Raw genomic sequence first — 26,839 nt, forward strand, 5'->3', positions numbered from 1 at the left:
GCAACTTTTATGCATTATGTTTAGGATATGGGTTGTAAGTTCAAATGGATATTAATTGTGCAGGTTTATTTTTCTACTATAAATGAAGTTTCATAGTAGACTTGGTGAGAACTGAAATTCCTCTACATCTTACACACATTTTACTTACGCAGATTCAGCTTCATATTCTTGGCTTCAGCCTCTGGGTTTATGGGGGAATGACCCCTCAAGTAGGGAACCAAGGAAAAAAGTTCTTCTTTTAAAACAGTGTCTAGCCATTTTTCTGCAAGGAACATCACTGAGCGGAGTGGAGAAGTGGTGGCATTGCTGCGGTTGCTCTCTAGCCAAGAGGCTGTGCTGCCAGCTGACCCACTAGCAGTGAGGAAAGTGATGTCAGAACCAACCCTGCAGTGAGCATTTAGAGCTAGGAAAAGAGGGAGGTGATTTTCCAGGGCCCCACCTGGGATGGAATGTGGTGATTCTGAGGAGTCCAAGGCTCTTGACTATATGCACTTTTGTGTATGTTCGCTCTATCCAGAACCTAGCCATCACGTAAGATGCAGTCACTGTATAGGGATTTAGGTTCCAGCCTTCAGCTCATTTCCTCATGATTAATGGGGGTTTTCTGGGAAAATTTGAATGAGATTTTTTCCATTGTCCTATATGCATTTAACTTGTGGGCATTCAGCTTTGTGTGTGTGGCAAAAAAGTAACAAGATCAGAAAGAGGGTGGGGTACCAGGAAAAATCATATTGGCAGATCCACCCGCCATTTAACCCAATGGGTTTTGACTATACATGGTTTTGGCTTTAGGCACAATCTGCGGAACATAACCCCCACCCTGCTTAAGTTTTGGGTTCCCTGTAACATGTTTGCTTGATTTCATTTAGTAAACAAAACTTTTAAAATATATTTGTTTTATAATCAATATAAATATCTGAAAAGTTTATCCTAGTAGCTAGTAAAAGTTGAGCATTGTAATGCAGTAAGTGGGTGGAAATATCTGAAGTTGGATTGTTTGGACAAACCATAAACTTAAAAGTTTAAACTAAGTACATTTTGTCCCAGTTCAAATGAAATAACAAACTGTATCCATGTTGGAGGAGGGGAGGGGATGTAGCAGTATATCAGTTTGAAGCTTGTTTATGTAGCAGTTTTAATTAAATTTATACACCACTCTTCAAATACATTCTCTGGATGACTTAGAGTAGAAACATCACAAACTTCATTCACTTAGTGCCAGTTCATGGTTTGGCTGATCTTGGCACTAAGTGAATGAAGCATGTTCTTGGTGTTTCTCTCTCCTCTTGCACATCTAGATTTCGCGTCTCATTTCTGAACTAACCCAGTGAAGTAGTGCTCATAAATTCATTCATTATTTTATTTGTATGCCACCTTTCCACAGTTAAAATAACGCTTAAGGCGGCTTACAACATGACAAGATTTAATTACCAACATAACAAAGTCATAAATAATAAATAAAACACATCAAAAAGTACACAACCAAATGGAAAACAATTTCCACATAAATCATAAAATCTAAAACTAAGAATACAGCATTAATATCAATCACAATTTAAAATGACATAGATAAAAAATAAAAGCAATTTAAAAAACAAAACAAAAACTGAGCCCTCTCTGTCCAGCAGCAGCAGCACTCCTTATGGAGCCTGTCATAAATGGCCTATTTGGTTATATTTTTTTTTGGGGGGGGGGAGAATCAGCTTCATAGCCATGTAGGTTTATCAAAGCATGAGAATTGTGTCATCTTGTTTTCTGTCCCTGTCCTTAATTTATGTTGAAAAATTAAATTCTAGTTCCTTAAATAGGTTTTGGTGCCCAATTTGAAAGATGTTTTCCAAATCTGTTCTAGAAAGCTGTTGTCCTTCATCTGTAGACTTATCATTTTAATTATTCATTTGACAGTTAGTTGCTCTGTGAAGAATGAGATAATGAGGATTGTAAAGACTGTAACATGCTAAAATCACCATAGAAATGAATAATTATGACAGTGATTGTTGTGGTGGTAACTCCTGTTTCACAATCTTTTATTTCTGCAAGTTTATTGTAGCCAGGGAATCCACTTCTGATGCTGGTAGTTTCATATCTGGGACATGCTGTTGCAAGGGTACATAACTTTTTCAAGACCAAGGACCACATCAGATTAGTTGTAGCCTTCCATCCTTAGCAGGAGAACCAGGGCTATATAAGTTATCTAGCTGACATAATTTGCACAGTGAACAAATCCTATTTTATCAACTGAGTGCTCTCGCCTGCTAGAGTGGTCAAGAGGCTGGTCAACCCGTATGCTCAAAATAATAATTTTAGCTCCTTAAAATCTAGAACTGGAGTGGGCCAAGAAATTTAAAAAGTTTGAAAACATAATAAATGCTGACGTCTTATCACCCAGATGAGTGGAGAGAGTTATTGTTTTCAAAGTGCAAATGTGATAGCTCACAATATATCTGTGAAGTGAAAGGCAAAAGATCCAGTGGGAACTGGGAGTCATTCAGAAGTGCTCAGTGCTTGGATATTGTTCTTTACAGTGAAAATGTAGGTGTCATTTGAATACAGTGGTGCCTCGCAAGACGAAATTAATCCGTTCCGCGAGTCTCTTCGTCTTGCGGTTTTCTTGTCTTGCGAAGCACGGCTATTAGCGGCTTAGTGGATTAGCGCTATTAGCGGCTTAGCGGCTTAGAAAAAGGGGGGGGGGAGGAAAAAAACTCGCAAGAACTCGCAAGATGTTTCGTCTCGCGAAGCAAGCCCATAGGGAAATTCGTCTTGCGAAGCACCTCAAAAGACGGAAAACTCTTTCGTCTAGCGAGTTTTTCATCTTGCGAGGCATTCGTCTTGCGGGGCACCACTGTATCTGGCTACACAGAACATTTAGGCTGCAGTACCATACCCATCTAGCTGTGAGTATGTCCCATTGAACTTAATGGAGCTTACGTAGAAGTAGACTTGTTATTAGAATTTCTCTGTTAATCTACATAATCTCTAATAGGAACCAGTGTGGTGTAGTGGTTAGAGCGTCTGACTAAGACCCCTCTCAGCTGGGATGTTCACTGGGTAGCCTATCTTACCTCACAGGGTTGTTGTGGGAATTAAATGAGGGGAGAACCATGTACACCACCTTGAGCTATTTGGAGGAAAAGGTGGGATATAATTGCAAATAACAACAACTGGGTAGTCTATCATTTCTCTGCAGGTTCCTTCCTTCTCCCCATGATAGCAAAATAGTATACAATTATGTAATTGTCATTTTATTCACTGTGGAAACGTGCAAGTTTTCTTCATTCACACATTTTATACAAGTTGCAGAATTTTATTAATTGCAGAATGCTTGTGTAGATATCACTGTAGAATATTTGTTTATTGGGCAGTGTATATATTAGTATGGGTTGTCTCAAGAAAACTGAAACAGAAAAGTATTCAATTCCCTAAATGGATTGAGATCTAATTTAGCCCGTTTGTCTGGTAAATGAAGGTAGTAAAGTGTGCTTTTACATGCTGTGTAAATATCTGATTTCTTCCCTAACACCCAAAAGAAAAAGAAATGAAGGCACTGGAAGCTTAACTGTTGTATCTGGTAGCTGTGCTCTTCTGTTTATGGACAAATGGTTAGCCTAGCTGAGGCTTCCACTAACTGAAAAGGAGCAGAGGAATTTTTTGCCAATTCTGCCTTCTCCCCTCCCACACAGCTCTATACCATCTTCCACATTGTTCTGAAGATTCCCCCAACCCCTTGGAACACTTTTTCAGAGAACTGTATGGGAAAAGATGAATTGGCAAAAAATTATTCCCCTTCTCTTCCATTTGTGAAGATTTCTCAGTTGGATAGCCCACATGATGTATTTATGGCATGACATAATTGACAAGAGGGTTGTCCTGACCAGCAGTCAAAATGCTTGTGTGGTTGCCAAGTGCTCCTGAGGGAAGTGAGAGAGAAAAGCTTGCATATTAAATTGCAGGCTTTTTTCTCTCACTCCCCATAGCAGCATCATTGGATGAGCCAGCAGCAGAGAGGTGGGGTGAGGAGACAAAAGGGAGACTTTCCCCCCTTTGTTCTTATCCCCCAACCCACCCCCTGTGCAGCAGCACTGGGAGGGCGAGGTTTCCATAGAATGGAAAATGCGTCGCCATCAGTCCTTCAGCGAGGTGTGCAGATGAGTGGTTGGGAGTGCCCTGGTGTTCTTTTTAAGCCCCATCCTTACCCACGCCACACCTTACATCATCTGCAAAATGGCATCATGGGCTAAATGGCAATGCTTGAGGTTTCCCAGTCCTGGTTTAAAGTGACATGAGAACTGGTTAGCGTTGGCCAGGCATCCCCAACCTTTGGCCCTCCAGATTTCTTAGACTACAATTCCCATCATCCCTGACCACTGGTCCTGTTAGCTAAGGATCATGGAAGGTGTAGGCCAAAACATCTGGAGGGCCACAGGTTGGGGATGCCTGGTGTTGACTGAATTGCATGAACCAATTGTCTGATGTGCTGTAAGACAACTTCCGCAACTCCTGTGGTCTTGGCTAATATTTTTGTGTCTAATTCTGTGGGGTGCAATGAGCATGACTGGAGGAAGTGAAATAAAACATTATCAAGAAAATAACAAAAGTATTAAATACATAGAAGTGTTTGTTGGCACAGGAAATCCCCTAGTCTTCCTACTTCCCAAATGTTGATTGTAATCCACTCTTGGGCATTGCATTATATGGCTCAGTGACTTGTGGGGGGCAGGGCAGGAAAGCACTCCAATAGAATAGAATAGAATAGAATAGAATAGAATAGAATAGAATAGAATAGAATAATTTAAACTCATTTTTATTGATTTATTGATTGCTTTTTTACCAAGGTAACAGAAAGTGGCTTACAGTATTTTATTATTGGCATTTATTGGCATAAGGTGGCTTACAATGTATAAACAAACATACATTCAAACAGCCATAAAAAAATCTAAAAGTCTGTGCTATTTTTAAAAGGAAAGATTAAAATATCCCACCCACTTAAGGAGGTCACAGATAAGTAAGAGCCAAAGGCCTGGCAAAAAAGAAATGTATTCGCCTGGCACCTAAAATTACACAATGATTGCACCAGGCAAGCCCCCCTGGAATGAACATTCCATAAGTAGGGAGCCTCCACTGAAAAGACTTGTTCTCATGTTGCCACGCTCTAGACCTACCAACTACCAATGAGTGTGGACATGAAGGAACGGGTCTACCAAGGAGCAAAGTGGGCTTTATGAAGTGGTGGAGGGATCTCAAGGGTGATAGTGTCAGGTTCCTGAGCCATTCGTATACAGTGGTGCCCCGCAAGACGAATGCCTCGCAAGATGGAAAACTCGATAGACAAAAGAGTTTTCCGTTTTGGAGGTGCTTCGCAAAACGAATTTCCTATGGGCTTGCTTCGCAAGACGAAAATGTCTTGCAAGTTCCTGCGGGTTTTTTTCCCTCCCCACCCCTTTTTCTAAGACGCTAAACCGCTAATAGCGCTAATCCGCTAAGCCGTCAATGGGCTTGCTTCGCAAGACGAAAAAACCGCTAGATGAAGAGACTCGCGGAACGGATTCTTTTCGTCTTGCGAGGCACCACTGTATTCCACAGGTGGACCAGGGCTTCTGGAAGCCAGTTGCATCCATTAGCCTCCAGTGGCAGATCATCCTAATAGGTCCCCTGCCTCTGCAAAGCTGAAAAGGTGTTGAAAGCCTAGTTCTCAACAGGAAATGATCCAACTATGGCAAGTGACTAATGTTAATATCCCCCACTTTCAGACCCCCCTCTAATTGCAGACTTAGTTATCTGAGTGGTGCTTTTTATACAGTATAACCAAAACTGCTCCAGCCAATGAATAATGAATGTATCAGCAAGCCTAGGGGCAAACTGCAGAAGTCCAAAAAGCTTTAGGGGGAAAGCTGCTAAGGTGCTGGTGGTGGGAAAGAGAAAACAGCCTAATGCGAACCGAGCATATGCAGTGAGCAAAATATGTCTGGCTGGAATCCTGAACAGAAGCTTTCCACACTGCAATGTTTTTTGCAGGTCCCACTTGAATGTCTGTTTATTTGGTATTCATATAGAACATTTTTAATGTGAGAAATTCTTAAAGTAGCTTTTCCCCATGACATCTGATCTAAGATTTGTAAAATATTTGCCCAAACTTGATAGCTGCTGTTAATCATATGCAGAGTAGACCAACTAAAATCAATGGGCTTACATAACTTTCATTGGTTATACTTGGTTATCACTCACTGTCATTAATCTCATCATCCTATACTTGAAATCAGTAAAATTTAGATAAACATTCAAAATGCCATTTTCAGTCATTACGCTTAAAATAATTTATTTGCTGTTTCAGTGTTCTTTATTTTAAACTAGCGAGCAATACATGGGTAAATGGCTTTTATTTCTTTTTAATGAATGCTGCAGGTTAGGTTCTTGTTTTGAGCAGAGTTTTACATTTGCCATGTTTCCCAACATGCAGGGAATGTTGTTCGAAAATAAACCCTGAAGAACATGTGACTGTCCAACTTTATTGAGAAAGGCTAGGATGAACATATCCATTCTCCCCTTGCAGTCTCAGTGCCAGACGTTAGACACAGGCGGCTGCAACAGCTGACACTGCTAGGGGGCTCTACAGTTCCGGCAAAGCTCTTCTGAGTTCACAACTCATGCAAGCTCTCTCCTTAGCTGCTCTCTATGGCTCTCCTGACCTCTAGGGGTTCACTTCCTGTTGGAAGTGCTTCTTTTCCTGCAGCAGGTATATGCAGCAGGCTGGCTCTTTGTTACCCACTGCACTCCTCTCTCCCTAGATGCTTTGAAGGTAGGAATCAATGAATTGCTTTTATGATTCTGCAAACACAACCCTGGAAAGGGCTTGAAGATGGAATGTCCACTGTATTTTATGCTAAACAATGTTTCCCAGACCTGGGAGGGGCAGTGGGATTCACTTGCTAGTTGAACACCCCCCCCCATCAGTGTTTCTGACTATTTCTTTAATCTTATTTGGCCACGGCTCAAGAATATCTGACTTTTGTATGCTATTACAAAAAAAATATTTATCTATTACTTACACTCCCAGGAATGGTATGCTTGGAGGCATTCTGTACAAAAGTTGATATATTTTTTTAAAAAGTTACATTTCTATAGTTTCTCTCTGTGCCCCCCCCCCCAGTAAATAAACCTTGTAGTACAATGAGCAGAAAGAAATCCAGGAAAGCATAGTATTATTTCAAGCATCTAAGAACTTGTAATTGTGGTGGAAGTTGATAGCAACTGGATGATGATGTTATTAAAAATAAAGTTGAACCATGTCAGTTTTTCTTAATGAACTCAAACAAATAGCTTGTCTGCTCATATTTATAGAAAATTTAATTGAATATGTGATGTCTTGATATTGTAGAAATGTTTTTCAGTTAGTTGTAAAATTGAAATGCTGTCAAATATATTTGGGCTCAAAGTAGGTAGTGTTTAAAACTAGCAGAAAATAATATAATGAAATAAAATTGTATATTGTATTGAAACATGTCAATAATATGTTTGATTACTAATAATATTCTTAGTATTTATATATTGCTCTTTCCAAGTATAGATCCCATTGTCCTTAGGATTATTTTTAGGTTTCAAAAAATTATTTACTGTTCCCCAATTTGAGAACTCTTTGCATTCCTCCAGAGTTCTATAAAATCAGTCGAAAAGCCCTGTAAGGTAGGCCATTATAACTTCCCACATACTGCAGATGGGTATTAAAGAGCAAATAAGAGTGGTTTGCTAGTAATTTGATGGTTGAGGTAAATTAAATCCAGTGTTTCACACACAAAACTTCTTCTTTTCTTTCCTGCCAGACAACGGTAGCCACCAGACTTAACCTTCAGTTTTCAAAGAGTCTTATCCTAGTCATAGAAAATGATCAAGCCTGGGCTTGGAGAATCATTTGGGGAGCGAATTCCCAACGTTGTGAGGTAACTGCCAATAGTACATTGTTGAGAGCCCTTGTTGTGTGGATATGGTACCCGATATTTTTTTAAATAAAGGGGTAGATATGAATGGCTGTTGTGGGCTATGGAAAAGGGGGCTGTTTTGGGGTGAAACAGACTTTATTTTGTTACTGTCTTCTATTGCTAATCCCATCTTTCATTGTGGAACCCAAGGTTTTAAAGACTAGCATTGCATATTGTGCTCAGAAGACAAAGGAAAGCTGGAGCAGTGGTATTACTGCTACCGATGACCCAGCCCACTTAAGAAAACAAGCAACTCCATTTTGCCCTGGCTTAATATAAACAGTATTTTTAGGACATTATTATTATTATTTGTGTTCTCGTGGGCTGTGGCCAGTTTAACGGAACACCCTACTAACTTGGTAGTAGTAACAATATTACCTTTAGCAATTCTAATAATGCGTCAGCATTTTTGGAGCAATCAGAGATGCACATACCCAATAATCATTTCAGATTTCAAGGCCATTTTAAAAATCAGTTAAAGGATACTGGGGGTACTGTCTGCTTGCATTTTTCCAGCAGTTGTTCTCTTGTATCTTATGTTTGCCAGGGTATTTCTCCTGTGATGGTGATTGCTAGTTGTTTTGTGGGGAGGGGATTCAAGTTTTACACTAGAGCCTGGATTTCACACATTGTGTAAATTATAGCAGGTAACTTAATGCTACATCTCTACATCATCCCCATCCTAGCTTCTCTCATGCGTCTCTTTCTTCTTCTCAAATTAAACTTACACATGCATGCTCACATTCACCCACTTTCCTCAGTCCCCCTCTGATTTTTCCCCATCTCCATTGTCTAAAGATAGGGCTAAAACAGATATGATGTGGAAAATCTGTGATCGGACCTCTGCACTTTTTATCACACTCAAAAGCAGGTGTGAGGGGCTCCTATTTCAGTTGCAGTCATGGTGCTGGGAGAGGAATTGAATCCTTCTGTACAGGAATGCTGCGTAAATAGGTCTCAAAAGCTGTTTTTCACCTTGTAGCAATAAAGATCTTCCCTTCTCTCCAAGCTATGAAGCCCACTGGGTGACCTTGGGCCAGTCACTGTCATTCGGTCATAGGATGGTTGAGAGTATAAAATGGGCGCAAAATCTTGTACACCACCCTGAGCTTCTTGGAGGAAGGGTAGGATAAAAGTGTTATGATTTCTTTTTAAGACACATGCAGCAGCAGCAGCAAACAACAACAACAACAACAATTTGTTACTCGCATTTTATCGTAAGATCACAGCAATTTAAGATACAGCATTGAAAACTTTTTAAAGCTAATTATAATCCCAATAATAGGGTGACAGTTGTAGTCTAAAACACATGGAGGGCACCAGGTTGTTGGAGGCTGTGCTACACCACTTTGTGCAACTGAGTTTATATTAATCAAAAAATCTTTGAGACAGAAAATCAAGATGTGTTTACATAGCAAGAGAGATGGTTAATGTCTGTTGACTTTGCACATGACAGAACACTGAAAGGATGAGAGGGAAGGGGAAAAGAAAGGGGATTCAAGTCAATGTAAACTTTACTCAGAAATCAGCACTATACCTTGGGAAACATGGATGGGAGATTGCAGCTGCAGAAACTATAAACTCTAGTACATTATTCAGATGTTTGTATGCCCTACTGGTAATTCTGGACATGATTCTGGAGCCACCTCTCAATGGTGAAATTATTTTGCTTTCTATTGCCTGAAGTTTAGGTGCATGTGGTTGTCAATTATTGGCCCTGGTTGCTATGGTGTGAAGATGACTCCTAGAACTAGACCAGATTTGTCTGTGCCTGATGACTGAAAATAATGAAGTCTAAAGCCATCTTCTTTTTTATAGTAGTAGTAAATCAGGTGCCATGGGGTTACTGGTTTAAAATAAGCATTATTTTTAAGATCTTCTGGACCAAACTTTCTATACACGCCTTATGTAGCACTGTGAATTGTATTTCATTCTGCCACATGCAACCTTTGTAGTGAAGTGTAGAGTTTATATTGTGAATGAAAGTACGCATATTGCTAAGAACTACCAATTATATTCAAATAATAATTCAATTATATTCAGATAATAATTCTAAAACAAAATACTTTGTTTAATTTTCCTTTATTTGCACATTCTAAATATTTTAATGTATATTAAATTAATAGTTTCAAGAAGCAAATGTTGCTGCAACCATTTTATTTGCATCCCAATATTTATTTATTTATTTATTTATTCATTTTATTTTTATGCTGCTTTTCCACACACAAAATAATGTTCAAAGCAGCTTACAACAGAGAAAACAGGAATACACTTCAAGCAAACACTACAAAAACAATTTTATAATAATATAGCAAAGCAATGACATAGTAACAATTTTATAGTAACATAGCACAACAACAATATAATAACATACAAAAAGCCACATTTCAAGGTTACTTAAACATGCAGCATCCAACAGCAAAAGTAACAACTATGTCATATTGGGTTCATGTACATACTGGTGAGGGAATTTTGGTCCTCTGTTCTTAATTTACTTCATGTTACAACATTTTTTAAAATTCAGGTGCAAACTCAGATTCTATGAATCTAGGGGGAAGGATGTTGGGAACTGTCAGTCAATAGTGATAATTTGTATCAATTTTCACAGTAATTTTTACCCTTAAAGTGTAAAAAAATCACTTTTAGTGTTGGGGGATAATTTTGTATATCATAAAACTACATTGTTACCCTTGGCACACAAGCCAGGAGCCAGATTACCCTTGGTAGAGAAGTCAACTCTCCTCTTTGCCATTGATGCCTACTTAGTATGAAGCCCACATACGCATGGGCTTATTTTAGGTGAGATATAGGCTGGATGAGTTTGAAATTCTTAGTGTTGAAGCAAACTGCTTTGTGTCTTATTCTGCTCTGATGTTCTTTTGTTTTTTAGCAGCTTCTTGAGTTTATTGTTACTTTTTTGACTCAAGTGTACTGTGGTGTATCACAAGGATGATTTTAAGGCCCAACCATAATTCAGAATATACTGCAACTGTTTTAGGGATATGCTAAATATGACTAAGTGTGCTGCCTCAGTAGAATCAACACTAAATTTTTTAACCAGACTTGAATATTATTCTTTTAGCATCTGGAGTAAAATACAAAGAAGAAAAAATGCCATCGAAGCAACAAAGAAAGCGACAGAAGAGACGTAGATACTACCACCTCAAAAAGCTAAAAGGGGTGAGGAGAAATATTGCAGGGACCACACTTAAATCAGAGATACATTGGATAATAAACATAACAAATAAAGCCAAAATTTAAAAATTAGCCTAACGTTGCTAAAAGAAATAGGACAAAATGTGTCCTGAGGGGAAATAAGGTGTGGTCTAAAAAGCACCTATGATCAAAAGACAAAAAAGGGACAAGGGAGGGGGAGCAGGGAGATAGATTTTAAAGCTTTTCTTTTTTAAAAAAATGCCTTATACTTTGTGTCCCGTACTACAGTATAGCTAATGTTATGAGGAATTCTTTTGGATCTCTAAAATCAGTCACAACAAAATTTCAAATAAGGTTAAATCTAAAACAATTTGTTACTCATACAGACAACTTAGCAGTGCAGATTAGACAAGAGAAGGTAGGCATTCTGAAAGACTAAAACAACTGTAAACTGTAAAGAGAATTTATATACTGCCCACTCACATAAAATATCACAGTAATATATGCAAATACTATAAAACATAGAATGCCATAAAACCATACAAAAGAATTACAAGAATGTCTCATCTTAAAGAAGAAATTAAACAATTGAATAGTCCTTTATAGTGATGACTGTCATCACTGTAAATTATTTTTGTGAATCATGTTCTCAGTAACAAAAACAGCAGTAGCTTTACTAGAAAACTGAATACAGATGAGCTCATGTATTACCAATCAAAATACAGAAAATGATTTGTGTACAGAAATATAGTTTGTACTTTATTGTGCAAAAGGCCACAAAATTGCATGATGATTCTGAGCTGGCTCGCATGTAATGCTAAGCCAGACTATGTTTAGCATGAATGCATGTGTATGCAGGCTCCTGGAGAGTAAATTGTGAGCACTTTGCTCCTCCTCTGGTCCTGCTGCTGCTCTGCTGTGAGCTAAGCTATGGTTTGGCTTAGCAGGTCCAAACCTGGACTCCTGGTTTGCCTCATGCTAGACAAATTGTGAGCTGTAAGCAAAGTTCATAGTTTTACAGCTTTCTGGAGAAGAAAAACTATGAGCCTAAGTTTAGACAACATGCTATAAGACAAACTCTGGCAGTGCAGCAGCAAGAGGACTAGGCAAGGATCATGATTGTGATCTCTCAGTCACACTTAGACATGTGCACTAAGACATAGTCTGGCTTAGCATTACATGTGAACCATCTTAGGTGATTTGGTTAAATATTGTTGATGAAAAATAAATAAAATGCTTGGTTCTGTTCATGATTGTAGAACTGAAAAATTGAAAAAAGAAAACTCAAGTCAGTGCTATCACAGAGTTCAGTGTAATGATCATTCTTTGAGTTTAAGAATGTTCAGCATACACTATTTAAATTTGTTAGAAGGTCAGTAATTAGTACAGGAAAGAGAGATAAAATTAAGGACTTCATTACATATGAGCTGAGCCCGAAGATAAACCTAAACTCATATTCTCAGTCATAGAATCTTGTGAGAAATGCAAAGCTCTGTTGAGTTTAGTGCTCCATCCTCTTGTATTGCTCACATGTCATGTCTTATGTGGGAATTAGTGTTCACAAAATATTGGATCTAATCAAGTTAAGGTAAAGGGACCCCTGAACATTAGTTCCAGTCGCGGATGACTCTGGGGGTTGTGTGCTTATCTCGCTTTACTGGCCGAAGGAGCCGGCGTTTGTCTGCAGACAGCTTCTGGGTCATGTGGCCAGCATGACTCAGCCACTTCTGGTGAACCAGAGCAACACATGGAAACGCCATTTACCTTCCCGCCAGAGCAGTACCTATTTATCTACTTGCACTTTGACATGCTTTCGAACTGCTAGATTGGCAGGAGCAGGGACCGAGCAATGGGAGCCCACCATGTTACAAGACTATAATTCAAGCAAATTTGGAAAGTATAATGCTCACAATGTGTTGTACAAAATGCGTTGTACCAGAGACAGAAGTGAACTGTAGAGCAGGGGTCAGCAACCTAAGGCCCATGGGCCACCCCCGCTGCCCGCTCGGCCGGCTCCTGTGCGCCATACTAAACCGGCACGGAGCAGAGTGGGGAACCGCCTTCTGCGACGTTGGCCGACTTCCCATTGGCTGCAGGAAGCTCCTTCAGTCAATGGGAAGCTGCACACGCCTCCTCCGCGCTGGAAATAGCGTTTGTACATGTGTGCACGCACACACACTCTGGCCCACCGCGGCGTCTGTAGGACCGTGAACCGGCCCAAGCCACAAAAAACTTTGCTGACCCCTGATGTAAAGCAAGGGGATGGAGCAACTCTGCTATAAAGATGGGTTACATTTGTAGCTTTTTAACTAAATAAAATAGGTGAGGGTGGGGACACAATTGAGTTGTATGAGAACATGCATGGATAGTGGATAGGGAAATGTTTTTCTCATAATGCCAGAACCTACTTCATCTAGTGAAGCTGAATATCGGAAGATTCCAGTTAGACAAAAGCAGACTTGTTCACACATTGCATAAACTCCTGATTTCGTTTTCACATAAGGTAGTGACAGTCCCCCACTTGGGTTGCATTAAAAGAGAATTAGACAAATTCACGGAGGAGAATGCTATGAGTGGCTACTAGCCACAATGGCCATGTCCTACTTCCACTGTTGGAGGCAGTACATCTCTGAATTCCTGTTGCAGGATGTCATAAGTGAGGAGAGTGCTATTGCATCACTGTCCTGCCTATGGCCTTCCCATAGGCATCTGGTTGGCTAATGTGAAAACAGTTTGGTCCAGATGGGCCTTTGGCCTGATCCAGCAAGGCTCTTCTTATACTCAGTGCAGCATTGGTAGTGTGATTATCCCGTAAACTGTTTTATGCTCCCAGTGGAGCACATGGATGAAGTATTGAAAGTTAGGTCTTGACACTGCTGCCTTTCTACAGAGCCTCATTAAGCCTTTACTACTTTTAATCATAGATGAAATTAGCATTGTGTCTAATATGTTTGCTTTTATTCATCTACAATTATAAGAAATTGGCCTGGTCCCCCTGAATTTCTGATATTGCATCTGAATGCACCTGGTCTTTCTGAAAGATTTTTGACAGCTGAAAGTCTGACAAACCCCAAGGTATCACAAAGATTTAATCTCCTTATTACTGGCTGCTGTACGCTTAGAAGTTGCTCAAAACTGGAAAGCCCCAGATGGGCCCTCCAAAGAGAGATGGTGGTCAAGAATATGGGATATTGCTCTTTCAGAGCACTCATGTTATCATCATGCAGTGATTAAGGGTTTGGCAAAACATGATAACTTTGTCATCTGGTTTCTGTTTATAAGCTTTATTAATAAATATAATGCTGGCTATTGGTACTCAGTGACTCATGATTTATGTTGGAATGGATATTTTATGTTCATCTCATTTTGGTAGATGTCTCACAGTGTTACGTTTCAATACATCACACCCTTGTTGTAATTGTAAATCTGGCTGCTAAACCTCTGTTACCTTTTATACTGTTTACATTAAAACCAATAAAACTAAATACAAATACAAAAAAGGAATGTCCATATATGGCCTGCAGTTTTATCATGGTTTGTTTTCTGGCAACGAACCAGCATGAGAAACTATGGCTTGTTTAAACTATGGTGTAATGCTCTGTCTGAATCCACTGGTCTTGTTTAACTGTTGTTTGTTAGAACACCCCACCCCATATGCTTGCTAAGCTACAGACACATCAGCAGCTGGAAAACAAAGCAAGCTCTGGGGAAACAAGCCATAAATTGTTTACTTATCTGTGAGACATATTTGCTGAAGAAACCCATGATTGGTTTCCCTAGCTATGGCTTTGCCTTGAATGTGAACTTAGCCATTTTAATGATGACCAATAATGTTTTATTGGATAGTATCATTTTTGGAAACACTCTACAAAAGAGCAGTCCTTTCTTTTGAACATTAACAAGTGGAGCCATAAGACAAGTGACTTCAATATCTGATGTTTCTTCATCTGTGATTGAAGAATTAACAAAATCTGTCAGACAGAGTGAAGATGAATGAGTATGTTTGGTTGTTGGATAGGTACATGAGGGTAGGTAAATTGACTTTGGAATACAAAGCAGAATCAGACCAGAGATTTGATTTTTGTACAGACATAAGAGAACAGGAGATAGTTTTTGTCTTATTAATAAATGATGATCCTTTTACTCAGTGTTAATGACAACTTTGAAGGAATGTGGTAAATTCAATCAAATGATGCTAAGTAGAGACAAAAAATACACAGTTAAAAAAGCAGCAATAGATGCTTTACAGTCCTAGTATTTCACAATATAACTTTGAAAAAAAATGAATCAGAAATTAATGTTAATTGGAAGATGATGTTCCTAGAACTATAGATTTAGAGACTGTTCTCAAAGTGTACATAAATACCTATGTTATATTCAGGAGAAATTGACACATTGGTAGAAGATAAGTTAATAGTGCTATGGGGGACACTGCAGGTTTGAAATATAAAAGCCCAAACATGAGTGTATATTCCCTGGCCAGTATGACAGAGTATTTCCTGACTAATGGCATCTGTTAAAAGCAGACAGAGCAGAGAATAGTCAAATTTTAAAAGACCAGAACACAAAATTATACGCAGGACTTAAGTTTTCATTAATGAGAGAAACACATGTTATAAGGAAACAGTTTCCTCTCACAATGTCATATTTTGATCATGTTGTGTACCAATTAATTTCCCTAGGCTCTAAAGCTTTTCTCGCTGTTCCACTGCTGTGCCTTGTGAAAATCTGATCTTACCCACTGAATTGAAGCTCGGTTAAGCAGAATCTCTTCAAATCTGATCAAATCCGATTCAGCGGGTAAGATTAATACAATCAAAATACGGGCCAAGTGAAAGTGTGGTTAAACTTTTTCTGTTATAATATTTTCTACTTTGCTTGTGTAGATAGCTAGTTGTATTCATCGCTTGTACATTTTACAATGTGTTCTAGTTTGCTAACACTTGTATTGCTAACACTTATACTGCTGGTCTAACTTGATATTATCTACGAGACCCTGTGAGTGCCTTTTAGAGGGGAAAAAGCACTGGTCTACAAATCCACTGAAATGTGAATAATTAGGCCGCTACATTCCTCACCTGTCAGTGTCCCTCTTTGGGTAGATTATATTCAAAAAATGCTTTGACATTTTTAGTTACCGGAAACCATTGTTATGGCACTAGGAAGCACAGCTACAAGTACCGCAGCATGTTAGTAACAGTACCATTCTCAACCCTACTACGTTAGAGGCAGCAGTGCAGGCAGGGTGGTGTTGCGTGCCTGGCTTCCCAATTCTGATTCTCACTTCCGCTTACTGGGAGGATGAGGTGTGCATAGCTTGGTGTAGGTGCAACAACAGGAACAGCAGATTGGCTCCTTGCTGAGCTCTCCTTGCCTTGACCCCCTCTCCCTCTTGGTAAACAGCAGTAGTGCTCAGCATTGGAAAGCCAGGTTTGTAACATTACTTTCTTTGCCTGCACCATACCATCAAACACAGCTGATCAGAGGAGAACCATCTCTCACTGTTTAACTATTGTTAAACAGAGAAACCACCTCTCCTGCCAGCTACTGAAACAAGCAAGAAACTGGCATTTGTCAACTCCTAGGATTCCTCTAGTAAAACACTAAGGTTCAGAAACTTCATTTGGAATCACAGGACCAGGTCGATGTGGGTATTCTCTCTCGTTCCATTCTCCCCATTTGGATATGGACCTGAAAAACCATAGGAAAATGTGGGTGCATAGCAAACAAAATTTGCGACAGTCCCGCATTGTTACTAATCACAGGGTATGGGGTGGGGCATCTGCAAACTTCACCAGGTTTTTTAAAATCATTGGATTATCAACAGTTGCTAAATCTTTTCATGTTGTGAATGAATGTATTTTGTTTGGTTAATCCTTAATGGTCATTTTATGCATTTCTGTATAAAAGAAGACAGTCTTGGTAGGAATATTTTGTTTCTTTCATTTGTGTAGAAGGCTGAATTGTAAGATAACTGCATTATAAAGTTGTGAGTTTTTTGCACTGGGAATTTGGTAAATGGAAGAGGAAAATATTTGTCTCCTATCTCATGTATTTTTGTGTTTTTTATATTGTAAACCGCCCTGTGATTCTTGGATGAAGGAGCGGCATAGAAATGTAATAAATAGATAAATAAATGTAAAATTATGTGAATAAACCAGAATAATTATATATTTCCTTTTCTCTTTGCAGTATGAAGACAAAGCTGATGCAGTTTTTGGGAGTATAGCAGAAAAACGTAAGTGCTTCTTTTGTTTGTTTATTCTGTCCCTTTCTTAAAAGATTCCAGAATCCCAGTTGCAGATGGCTTAAGTCCAGTCACTAAGTGGTGGGGTTGTAAGTAACAAAAAATATTCCAGATCATTAACTAATAACCCAGTTTAGTAGCTACTACATGTATTTCAAAACTCTGATACTGACACTTTGCAAAACAATTGGGGGGGGGATGCATTCTCCACCCATCTGCAGTAATTGTGGCAATTCCTGATAACCCCACAGAGAGCTCTAAAATTGCAGAACACTGCAAATTAAGAGTAGTGAGAACTAGGATGTCTGGTGAGTCAGTGTAAGTAGCTGTATATTGGGGACACAAACACACACTGACCACATGTAGGCTAATAGTGTTTAAACTGGCTGTATGTACCAAAGAAAGCTACAGTGGTGCCCCGCAAGACGAACGCCTCGCAAGACGGAAAACCCACTAGACGACAGGGTTTTCCATTTTGGAGGTGCTTCGCAAAACGAATTTCCCTATGGGCTTGCTTCACAAGACGAAAATGTCTTGCGAGTTCCTGTGGGTTTTCCCCCCTTTCCCCCCCCTTTTCCTAAGCCGCTAAACCGCTTATCAGCTGATCTGCTAAAAGCCGCTAAACCGCTAATAGTGCTAATCCGCTAAGCTGTCAATGGGCTTGCTTTGCAAGACGAAAAAACCGCTATACGAAGAGCCTCACGGAACGGATTAATTTCATCTTGCGAGGCACCACTGTATTTTAAGGTCTTGACACAAAGCTTTCTAAAATGGTCAAATAGTGTGCAGCCTTAAAGGTGAAACGAGTGCCCCATTTTGGTTGTTATACTAGTTCATGGTCAAGTCTTAAGGGTGCAGCATAAATCATGGTTTGACCCTGGCTTGTTTCAATGAACTCTAGTTTATGTTAACTACAGTCTGTACTTTTTGGACATAACAGCAAATGGTTGGGGCAAGGGTGGGGAGGAAGACTGGAACCAGGAATTTTCTAGAATGGTAAGAACATTGTTAATTGTTTCTTCTTAGCATACTGCAGGTTTGAGTCCTCCAAAGAAGTTGATCAGCAGTGTGTTCATGACAGATTAAGGACATTATTCCATCCCCTAAAGCACCCATGTCCAAAGTCCATTAGCTAAAGTGGTGCTTCAGGTTAAGAACAGTTTCAGGTTAAGAACGGACCTCCGGAACGAATTAAGTACTTAACCTGAGGTACCACTGTAAATACATTGGGGCACACATAAATATTTTATTTTATTAAGTCCCCTTCCCTCTTTCACATCCGGTCACAAGGTTGCAAAAAGCAACTTTTGAAATACAAAACATCAAAATTACAAACTGTAATACCCAGCTGAAAGCCCAAAACAATATCCTCATCCTTATATTTGCTTCCATATTGTAAATACAGTGGTGCCCCGCAAGACGAATGCCTCACAAGACGGAAAACCTGCTAGACGAAAGGGTTTTCCGTTTTGGAGGTGCTTCGCAAAACGAATTTCCTATGGGCTTGCTTCGCAAGACGAAAATGTCTTGCGAGTTCCTGCGGGGTTTTTTTCCTCCCCCCCCCTTTTCTAAGCCGCTTATCTGCTTATCCGCTAAGCCGATAAGCTGCTAATACCGCTAATCCGCTAATCCGTCAATGAGCTTGCTTCGCAAGACGAAAAAACCGCTAGACGAAGAGACTTGCGGAACGGATTAATTTCGTCTTGCGAGGCACCACTGTATGTTGGTTTTGGAAAGCATCTTCTTCTTCTTCCTTCTCCAGGTGGTGAGCTTGTACCTACAGAAATGTCTGAGAAAACTGTTCACAACCTAACCCCTGCCTTCGACAGCATACCGTACAGAATGCAGAATCGAACAGGATCTACAAACTCCTTGCTGGTTGACAGTGATTACTTCTTGAACTCTGGGGATCTTACAGGGATTCCTATTGTTGGGAGTGACAATGAGGATGAGCAAACTTTTCCGGCAAAGGATAGCCTCCCTTCGCGCCCTGAGGATAGTCGGGGAGATATGAGGAGGGTTCGGGATCATGCAGTGGACAATGAGAAAGACACACAGATGCAAAATGTGATTCAGAAAGACCTCTCTTCCCCTTTTGACAAAGGGCCCTCTGTATTTAAGTCTGTTCGGAAAGATTTTAGCATAGGAAGAGATGATGCTAAAGATATTTTTTTGACAAAGGAGAAAGCCAGAGAAGGACCTTTTCAGGAGCATGACAAACGATTGGAAAAAATGCCGAAGGAAATGGATTCCAGATTGAAAAGCAGTTTCCTCGATAAATCAGGTAACACTTTGTTTGCTAAGGTTAAGCAGAGAGCAAACCTTAGGGTTTAGGTTAAACTTAATGAGTTTCTGCTTATTTCAGTGAAACATCTTCAAGGGAATTCCCAGTGGATTACACACCATGGGACAGATCTGTCTGCCACGCTTAATGGCACTCACTTTGCCTCGTGGATGGCTGCATCTGGTTGACATACTCAGTTCCATCCACTTTTGAAAAAACTGATGAACAAAATAGTACTGCAGTGGTGGGGACTTCTGGACTTAATTAGACCTGGCAAGGGTTCTAATTGGGCCCCTGAGTCCATTTCCCCCAAACTAAACTGACCAGTCTTACACCTGATGACATAATGTGGAGCAGCTAAGTATTTTGCTGCAAAGGAATATTTTTTTAAAAATTTAACATGTGCTCCCAATTGTTCCTTGTTCCTTGACAAGTGGGGTTCACTGACAGTGCTGTTCAGCTGATTGGTGCTGACAGTGAGTGAAGTTGTTGCATGATGTTGGTTGACTTCCCACCTGTGGATGGAGAAATCAGAAGATCAGGATCAGGCCTGCCAGCCGAATGCAGTTCCCCACCCCTGCATTGCTGCAGTAGTCCACAGGTTGCAGTGAATTGCTTTCCAAAGGGATGCTAATTGAATATGTTTTTCCCTAGTTACTAATCAAGTGGATGAAACATTACGGACACAGTTGGCACCACAAACACCAGAAACTAACTTCAGGGTAAGTTGTGGGCCTTTATTTGATTGGCATATCAAAGTGCATTTTTTTTTTGAATCGGAATATTGTAGAGATTTTGTTGTGCTGCTGCTGAACCCTCTGCTAATAGTTGGCTAAGCTGCCATAATGTCACAGAACGGTGGAGCTAGTTGAAGGGTCCTGGACTGTCATTCACTGAGCTGCTCTGATCTTATACTGTATAGGGGCAAAGTAGAAGACCCTAGGAAAGAGAGAAGCAGCAAGGGTCTAGGAAAGGAAAGGCAGAGAAAGTGGACCAGGGAATAGGGGAGAGGAGTTTCTAGGTCAGGAAACATAGAAGATGGAAACATAGAAACTCAGGGTAACAAGGACAAGAGAAGAGGTCATGGGGAAAGCTGCTGGAGAAGAGAAAAACTGGGAAAGTGGACTGTAGCTAAATTCAGAGGTAAATGGGAAAGTTGTCTCCCAAATGTGTATGCTGCTGAAGTTACTGTTCTTGTGTGCTAGGAGTCTAGCTACCTGTTTGCTAATAAGGAATCCGTTGGTCAAGAGCTGGGGAATTCCTATGCACCAAATATTAGAATTAAAGAAGAGCCTTTGGACAATGACTATGATAAAGCTATTGCACCTCAGCAGGGGCTGCTGAACAAAATTAAGGATGAACCAGATAATACTGAGGTAAGATGGGACATAAACTGCCTAGCCTTGACCTGTCTCTCTGTGTTATAAGTGCAGCATTGGCTGCTGGGTTAAAGCTGTATGGTGAAGATATTAGAGTGGTAGTAGGGATGGGATTGCATCTCTGTTCTTAGCTCTTTGGATGCTTTTATAGCTGCCTTCAGAATAACTCTTTTCATGGAAAAGTGCAGTATCTTGGATGCATGTATAAGTGGGGCAGGGGCATGGAGGAGAGTAAAAGTAGGGATGGAGTTTGGTGAGCCATTCCCATCAAACGTGGCTGACATCAGCACACTGCATAGGAAAAGTGATCTGTCATGGCATCCAACCCAATGGAGGATTATTTTATTATACATCACCTTGAGATGTTTATTTATTTTTATTTATTCATTTTAATTTCTATACTGCTTTACATTTTTAAATAAAAATCTCAAAGCAGTTTACAGCATATTAAATCAATAAAACAATAGCAGGACAATGTTCCTACGGCCTCATGAGGAGCCTCTTTCTAGGGCTGGTGAGTGTGGGCCCTGCCCCCTAGGCCAGGTGGAAAGTGCCTTGCAGGGAGCGGCCCTCACACAGCCAGGCAATGTTCCTCCAGCCTCATGAGGAGCCTCTTCAGTAGTATTGGTGAGTCTGGGCCTTGCAGAAGGTGATTGTTAATTATTATTGTTAATTATTATTACTATTGTACTGGAGTTAGGGCACAATTATTTCAAATGTATCCCAGGATTTACACGATAGATTGAGTACTGGTGATCACAGTGGCTGGAATTTTACCTGTAGCTGTTTTGTTTCAGGAATATGGCCAGCAGCCAAAAACTCAGGAAGGGGAACTGAAGATCAGTGCTGTGTTTTCAGTCAGTGGCAGCCCTCTTGGTAAGGAAAAGGGTTGCGCTTGCCCCTCCTGTTCTTCAGATGGCTATGCCATCCTTCAGCAATGCTTTCAGGGAAATTTACAAAAGCAAGATAAATAACAGAAATCAAAAGAGAATTTTTAAATAAATTACAGTGGTGCCCCGCAAGACGAATGCCTCGCAAGACGAATAACTCGCTAGACGAAAGAGTTTTCCGTTTTTTGAGGTGCTTCGCAAGACGAATTTCCCTATGGGCTTGCTTCGCAAGACGAAACGTCTTGCGAGTTCTTGCAAGTTTGTTTCCTTTTTCTTAAAGCCACTAAGCCATTATTAGCCGCTAAGCCGTTAATAGCCGCTAAGCCGCTAATAGCCGTGCTTCGCAAGACGAAAAAACCGCAAGACGAAGAGACTCGCGGAACGGATTAATTTCGTCTTGCGAGGCACCACTGTATAGCATTAAAAACCTAGGGACATTTAAAAAAGGCTTTGCCAAAAGAACTTGTTTCATAATTTGTTAACAGCTGCCAGATTAGTGATAGCACAGACATGGAAATCTATTGAATCCTCAGCAGAAGAGGATTGGGTGCAGACAGTTTGGGATTTATTAATTATGGATAAGTTGCTCAGCACAGAAAATCAGGACTCAGAAAGGGAGACAGAAAACTGATAATTTAATGGAGCATTGGTGGCCAGTAATTTGACTTCTCCCTGTTCACAAGTCCGGTTTCCAAAGTAGCACATAACTATATACTAATTGCCTTGGAAGAAATGGCTTTTTGTATTTTGTTTGAGCAAATGGAGCAGAAGGGTAATAGTAGTGATTTTTTTATTTTATATAGGGAGGGAGGCAGAGTTCTTTTTTATGTTTTATGTATTATCAGTTATTAAAAGTCAGTAATACATTACAAAAAAAATAGCAACATTGGCCGCAGGGAAACTTCTCTGGGGAGGGACTTCTAAAAATGAGGTGCAACAACCAAGAAGCTCCCCCCCACTCCAGATGCCACCTGCTTCTCAGGTGGAGGTGGAGCACCTGGAGGAGAGCCTCTGAAGATGACCTCAATAGCAACATATCTCTTTCCTCTCTTCTTGGTAAGCTCCACAGCTGACTTCCAATTTCCCACCTAACACACCATCCTCTGGCATGAACAAACTGCTTCCTTCAGTCCCGAGTACGGCTGTTCGGGTTTCCTGTTCAGGCTGTAAGAAGATCCTACAGAAGGGGCAAACAGCCTATCAGAGGAAAGGCTCCACTCAGCTCTTCTGCTCCACACTGTGCCTCACGGGATATACTGTACCAGCCACACGACCACCAGCTTCTTCCAAGAAAACCTGTTCCAGCTGCTCAAAGTAAGGGCTCTGAGGCTTTGAAATGTGCTACAAATAATTCTGAATCGTTTGTGGGGAGTTTAGAAGGCGTTGTGTCAAGTACATGTTATCCCACACTTCCCTTTGCTGCAGAAAGTCCGCTTTGGGCGGGTGGGGAGAGGTTTGTTGCATAAGAGCATCAACTCAGTTTTGTAACTTGGATTTGCTGGTATGTGATTGAATTCCACCCCAAAGGTAGTGACAGTCTGGAAGCACCCATGTACTCAAGTCTAGGAAACTAAAATGCTTTCAAAGCAGACTTTTGACACTGATGATCAGCAGAAGAAATGGAAAAAATCTTAGCCTTTTTTGCTTTTCATTCTTTTTTGTGAAAGGGGAAAGAAACATAGCACTAATATTATTATTTTGTAAACATCCCTGGGAATGTAATTTGAAGGGATGCGGGTGGCGCTGTGGTCTAAACCACTGAGCCTCTTGGGCTTCCCGATCAGAAGGTCAGTGGTTTGAACTTGCGTGATGGTGGTGAGCTCCTGTTGCTCTGTACCAGCTTCTGCCAATCTAGCAGTTCAAAAGCACACCAGTGCAAGTAAATAAATAGGTACCGCTGCGGCGGGAAGGTAAAAGGCATTTCCATGTACTGGTTTCCGTTCCGAAGCAGTTTAGTCCTGCTGGCCACATGACCTGGAAAGCTGTTTGTGGACAAATGCTTGCCCTGGGTTTACTTCTGTGATTCAGATGTAGTCAGGCCAGGTCACACTCATTGGTACCAGTTGCTCCATTTGTAAAGTGGAACATGCTAGCTAGACAGATCACAACCTCTATGCTGACATTTGGTATTGTAGAGAACCGCACTGGTCTGTGGAGGATGTAAATTTGTGGTTGTGAAAGTTGAACACCTGATTTCTTCCTCTTTCAAAACTGCCTAGGGAAATTCTGAATCCAAAGGATGTGATTACCGCTCAGTTTGACAACACTAACTCCAGCAAGGACTTCTGCAGCCAGTCGTGTCTATCCATGTACGAGCTGAAAAGGAAGCCTGTCGTCACCATTCACACAAACAGTATTTCCACCAAGTGCAGCATGTGCCAGAAGAATGCAGTGGTAACTGAAATCGCAAACCCTTTTTCTAAATGTTTGGTTGGTCAGGATGCCAGGTGATTAGTGAATCGGCTTTGGGTGCAGGAAAAGCCACATTCAGTGCTCGCTCAGCCATGAAGCTCTGCATATTGCTTTCATCAAATCACTAGCTTGTCTAACTTCATTGGTTGGTTTCCAAGTTGCAAATTATAAAGAGCACTTTGTACATCTGCACTTGTGAGGGTGAGGGCAGTTATAGCCACCATGCAATAGAATCCAGTTCCAAAGAAGAGTCCTATTTTCTGAAGTTTTGGAGTTTGCTGTCACCAGTATGCAGATGGCATTCTCCTCTTATCACTTGCATCTTGAACAAAGGAGGCCATTGAATTTCTGAACCAGTGTCTGGAATCAGTAATGAGTTAGGATGTGAGCAAGCAAGCTGGGATGGGGAAGGCTGTGCTAGAGTCTACTTCTTGGATATAGTATTGTTTCCCACTCTCACTCCCAAGTTTCTACTGCATCATTCAAGTGGAATTTTCCTGAATCACTGAAATTCTTTGCCTTTGTGGTTCAGAAAAGCAAAAATGGGTTTGCTCGGTTGCTTAATTTTTAATCAGAATTCACGATGAAACAAAACTTGTAGCAAGTCTGACAAGTTACTTCATTTGGGGATCTTAGAATATTGATTTTAATTTTCATGACAAATAATCTGATGCCTATCATAAGTATGATTCACTCACAATGCCTCGTATTTCTCTTGTGAACCACCCTGAGATCTATGGATGGAGGGTAGTATACAAATTAAGTAAGTAAATTGTAAGAAAATTCAAAATTTGCAAGATGCAAAGTTTACTTGCCTGGATTGCCAGTTTTTAAACCCTTCTGTAAGTCTGTCTTGTTTAACTAAAAAAAAAAAATCAAAAGGGTAGGTGGGAGGGGGGAAATGCTGTAATCCACTAGATCAGGGGTGTCAAACTCAAATTCATCGGGGGCCGCATCAGCAGTTTGGTCACCCTCAAAGGGCCGGTTGTATCTGTAGGACTATGTGTCCACTCTTTATTATCACTTTCCCATCTCTCCTGAAATTGCCTTCCCTCTGCATCAGCTCCACCACTTCCACCGCCCCCCAGGGCTTGCGCTGCTTGGCCACTTGCGTGGTGGTCTCGCTGCAGCCTTTGTAGGTGCAGCTCTTGCAGCCGCCTCCTCCTCCTCCTCCCCCTGACTGGGCGCCTCCCTCCTCCTCGTCGTCCAGATCCTCCAGGCCTCCGCCGGAGCTGCCAGCGCTGTCGCCTCCGCCCCCGTCGCCGTCCGCGTCGCCCCCTGCCACCGGGCCCAGCTCGTAGAAGACCATGAGGCCCGAGGGCGCCTCCGAGGCCCCCCGCGACGGTGGCTGTGGCTGCCGCACCACCTGGGGCTACAGCAAGGCGCCCACCGCCTCCCTGTCCCCGCCGCAGGGCTGCATCACCAGCCGCATGAGCGGCTGTGGCGGGGAAGGGGAAGACGACGATGAGGAGAAAGTGGCCGAGCTGCCGCTTGTGTTCCCGGAAGGCTCCGTCCCTCCAGCAGGCCTCGCAGCCAGGGCCTCCCACAGGGCCCCTCGGCTGCCACAGCAACGGCAAACGGGCGCCACGGGCCGGGCGCTGACAGGTTGCCGGCTATTACACACGCGCGGGGAAGGCAGCGCGCACGCGACCTCTGCCTCCTTTCTCCGTAAGCTCACTTAAGGCACAAGCACAGAGGCGGCAACGGCGGGGCTTTCCGTTGCGCATGTTCAAAAAAGGCCACTAGGGTAAGCGATCTCCTTTATGATATTGGAGTTAGCGGGAGGATTCGTCGCGCGCATGCGCCGTCGCGTTGGCAGCCTGTTCGATGGGCGGGTGGGAAGCAACTGGGCTTCTAATAGCGGGCTGAGGCTACACGGCTACACAGGCCACATGACGAGGTCTGGCAGACCAGATTCGGCCCACGGGCCTTGTGTTTGACACCCGTGCACTAGATTTTTTAAAATGCATAATTATTTTGAGAGAAAGAAAGCCTTGGAATACTCCCATGTAATGGCTTTTTTGCTCTCTCAGATTCGGCATGAAGTGAATTACCAGAATGTTGTGCACAAACTCTGCAGTGACGCCTGCTTCTCCAAGTTCCGCTCAGCAAACAACTTGACCATGAACTGCTGTGAGAACTGTGGGGGTTACTGTTATAGTGCCTCAGGCCAGTGCCACATGCTTCAGATCGAGGGGCAGTCCAAAAAGTTTTGCAGTTCAACGTGTGTCACTGCATACAAACAGGTCTGTGCTTTGTTTCTTTGGTTCCTGGTGTGTGTTGCTGTTACTGTTTTAAATCATTATTTTAATGCACACTAGGCTTGCGTGGAGCCTCAACCCTACCGCTAATAATATGAAACTTGTTTATAGTTGTGTCTGTGGAGAGCAGCCAGATAGGGAAGGCGAGGGAGTGCTTTTAACATAAAGGCCAGAATTCTACTTTCCTTCTATTGAGACAAGGGGAAAATTTGAGAGAACCTATAGTGGGCAGGAAAGGGG

At 41.4% G+C, this 26,839-nt stretch overlaps 1 protein-coding gene across 9 annotated transcripts in view; it reads left to right on the top strand.

Annotated features, from left to right (window-relative positions):
- The window catches only part of ZMYM4 (zinc finger MYM-type containing 4), a 50,698-nt gene that overhangs the window by 3,362 nt on the left and 20,497 nt on the right, over nucleotides 1–26,839 (top strand). For 2 of the 9 annotated variants that reach the window (XM_081871645.1, XM_081871646.1), the window contains exons 2-10: nucleotides 15,809–15,926; nucleotides 17,319–17,364; nucleotides 19,136–19,657; nucleotides 20,312–20,379; nucleotides 20,863–21,033; nucleotides 21,834–21,912; nucleotides 22,988–23,240; nucleotides 24,146–24,320; nucleotides 26,372–26,584. In XM_081871645.1, the coding sequence (XP_081727771.1) occupies nucleotides 19,159–19,657; nucleotides 20,312–20,379; nucleotides 20,863–21,033; nucleotides 21,834–21,912; nucleotides 22,988–23,240; nucleotides 24,146–24,320; nucleotides 26,372–26,584 (1,458 nt within the window). In that variant the 5' untranslated portion in view covers nucleotides 15,809–15,926; nucleotides 17,319–17,364; nucleotides 19,136–19,158. Of the gene's footprint in view, nucleotides 1–6,730; nucleotides 6,794–7,814; nucleotides 7,932–11,052; nucleotides 11,151–14,104; nucleotides 14,202–15,808; nucleotides 15,927–17,318; nucleotides 17,365–19,135; nucleotides 19,658–20,311; nucleotides 20,380–20,862; nucleotides 21,034–21,833; nucleotides 21,913–22,987; nucleotides 23,241–24,145; nucleotides 24,321–26,371; nucleotides 26,585–26,839 lie in introns of those variants that run through there. The other 7 variants (XM_081871644.1, XM_081871641.1, XM_081871642.1 and 4 more) reach the window with 7 other exon arrangements.

Source organism: Podarcis erhardii (assembly GCF_964252035.2).
Source record: "Podarcis erhardii genome assembly, chromosome: 7".
NCBI lineage: Eukaryota > Metazoa > Chordata > Lepidosauria > Squamata > Lacertidae > Podarcis > Podarcis erhardii.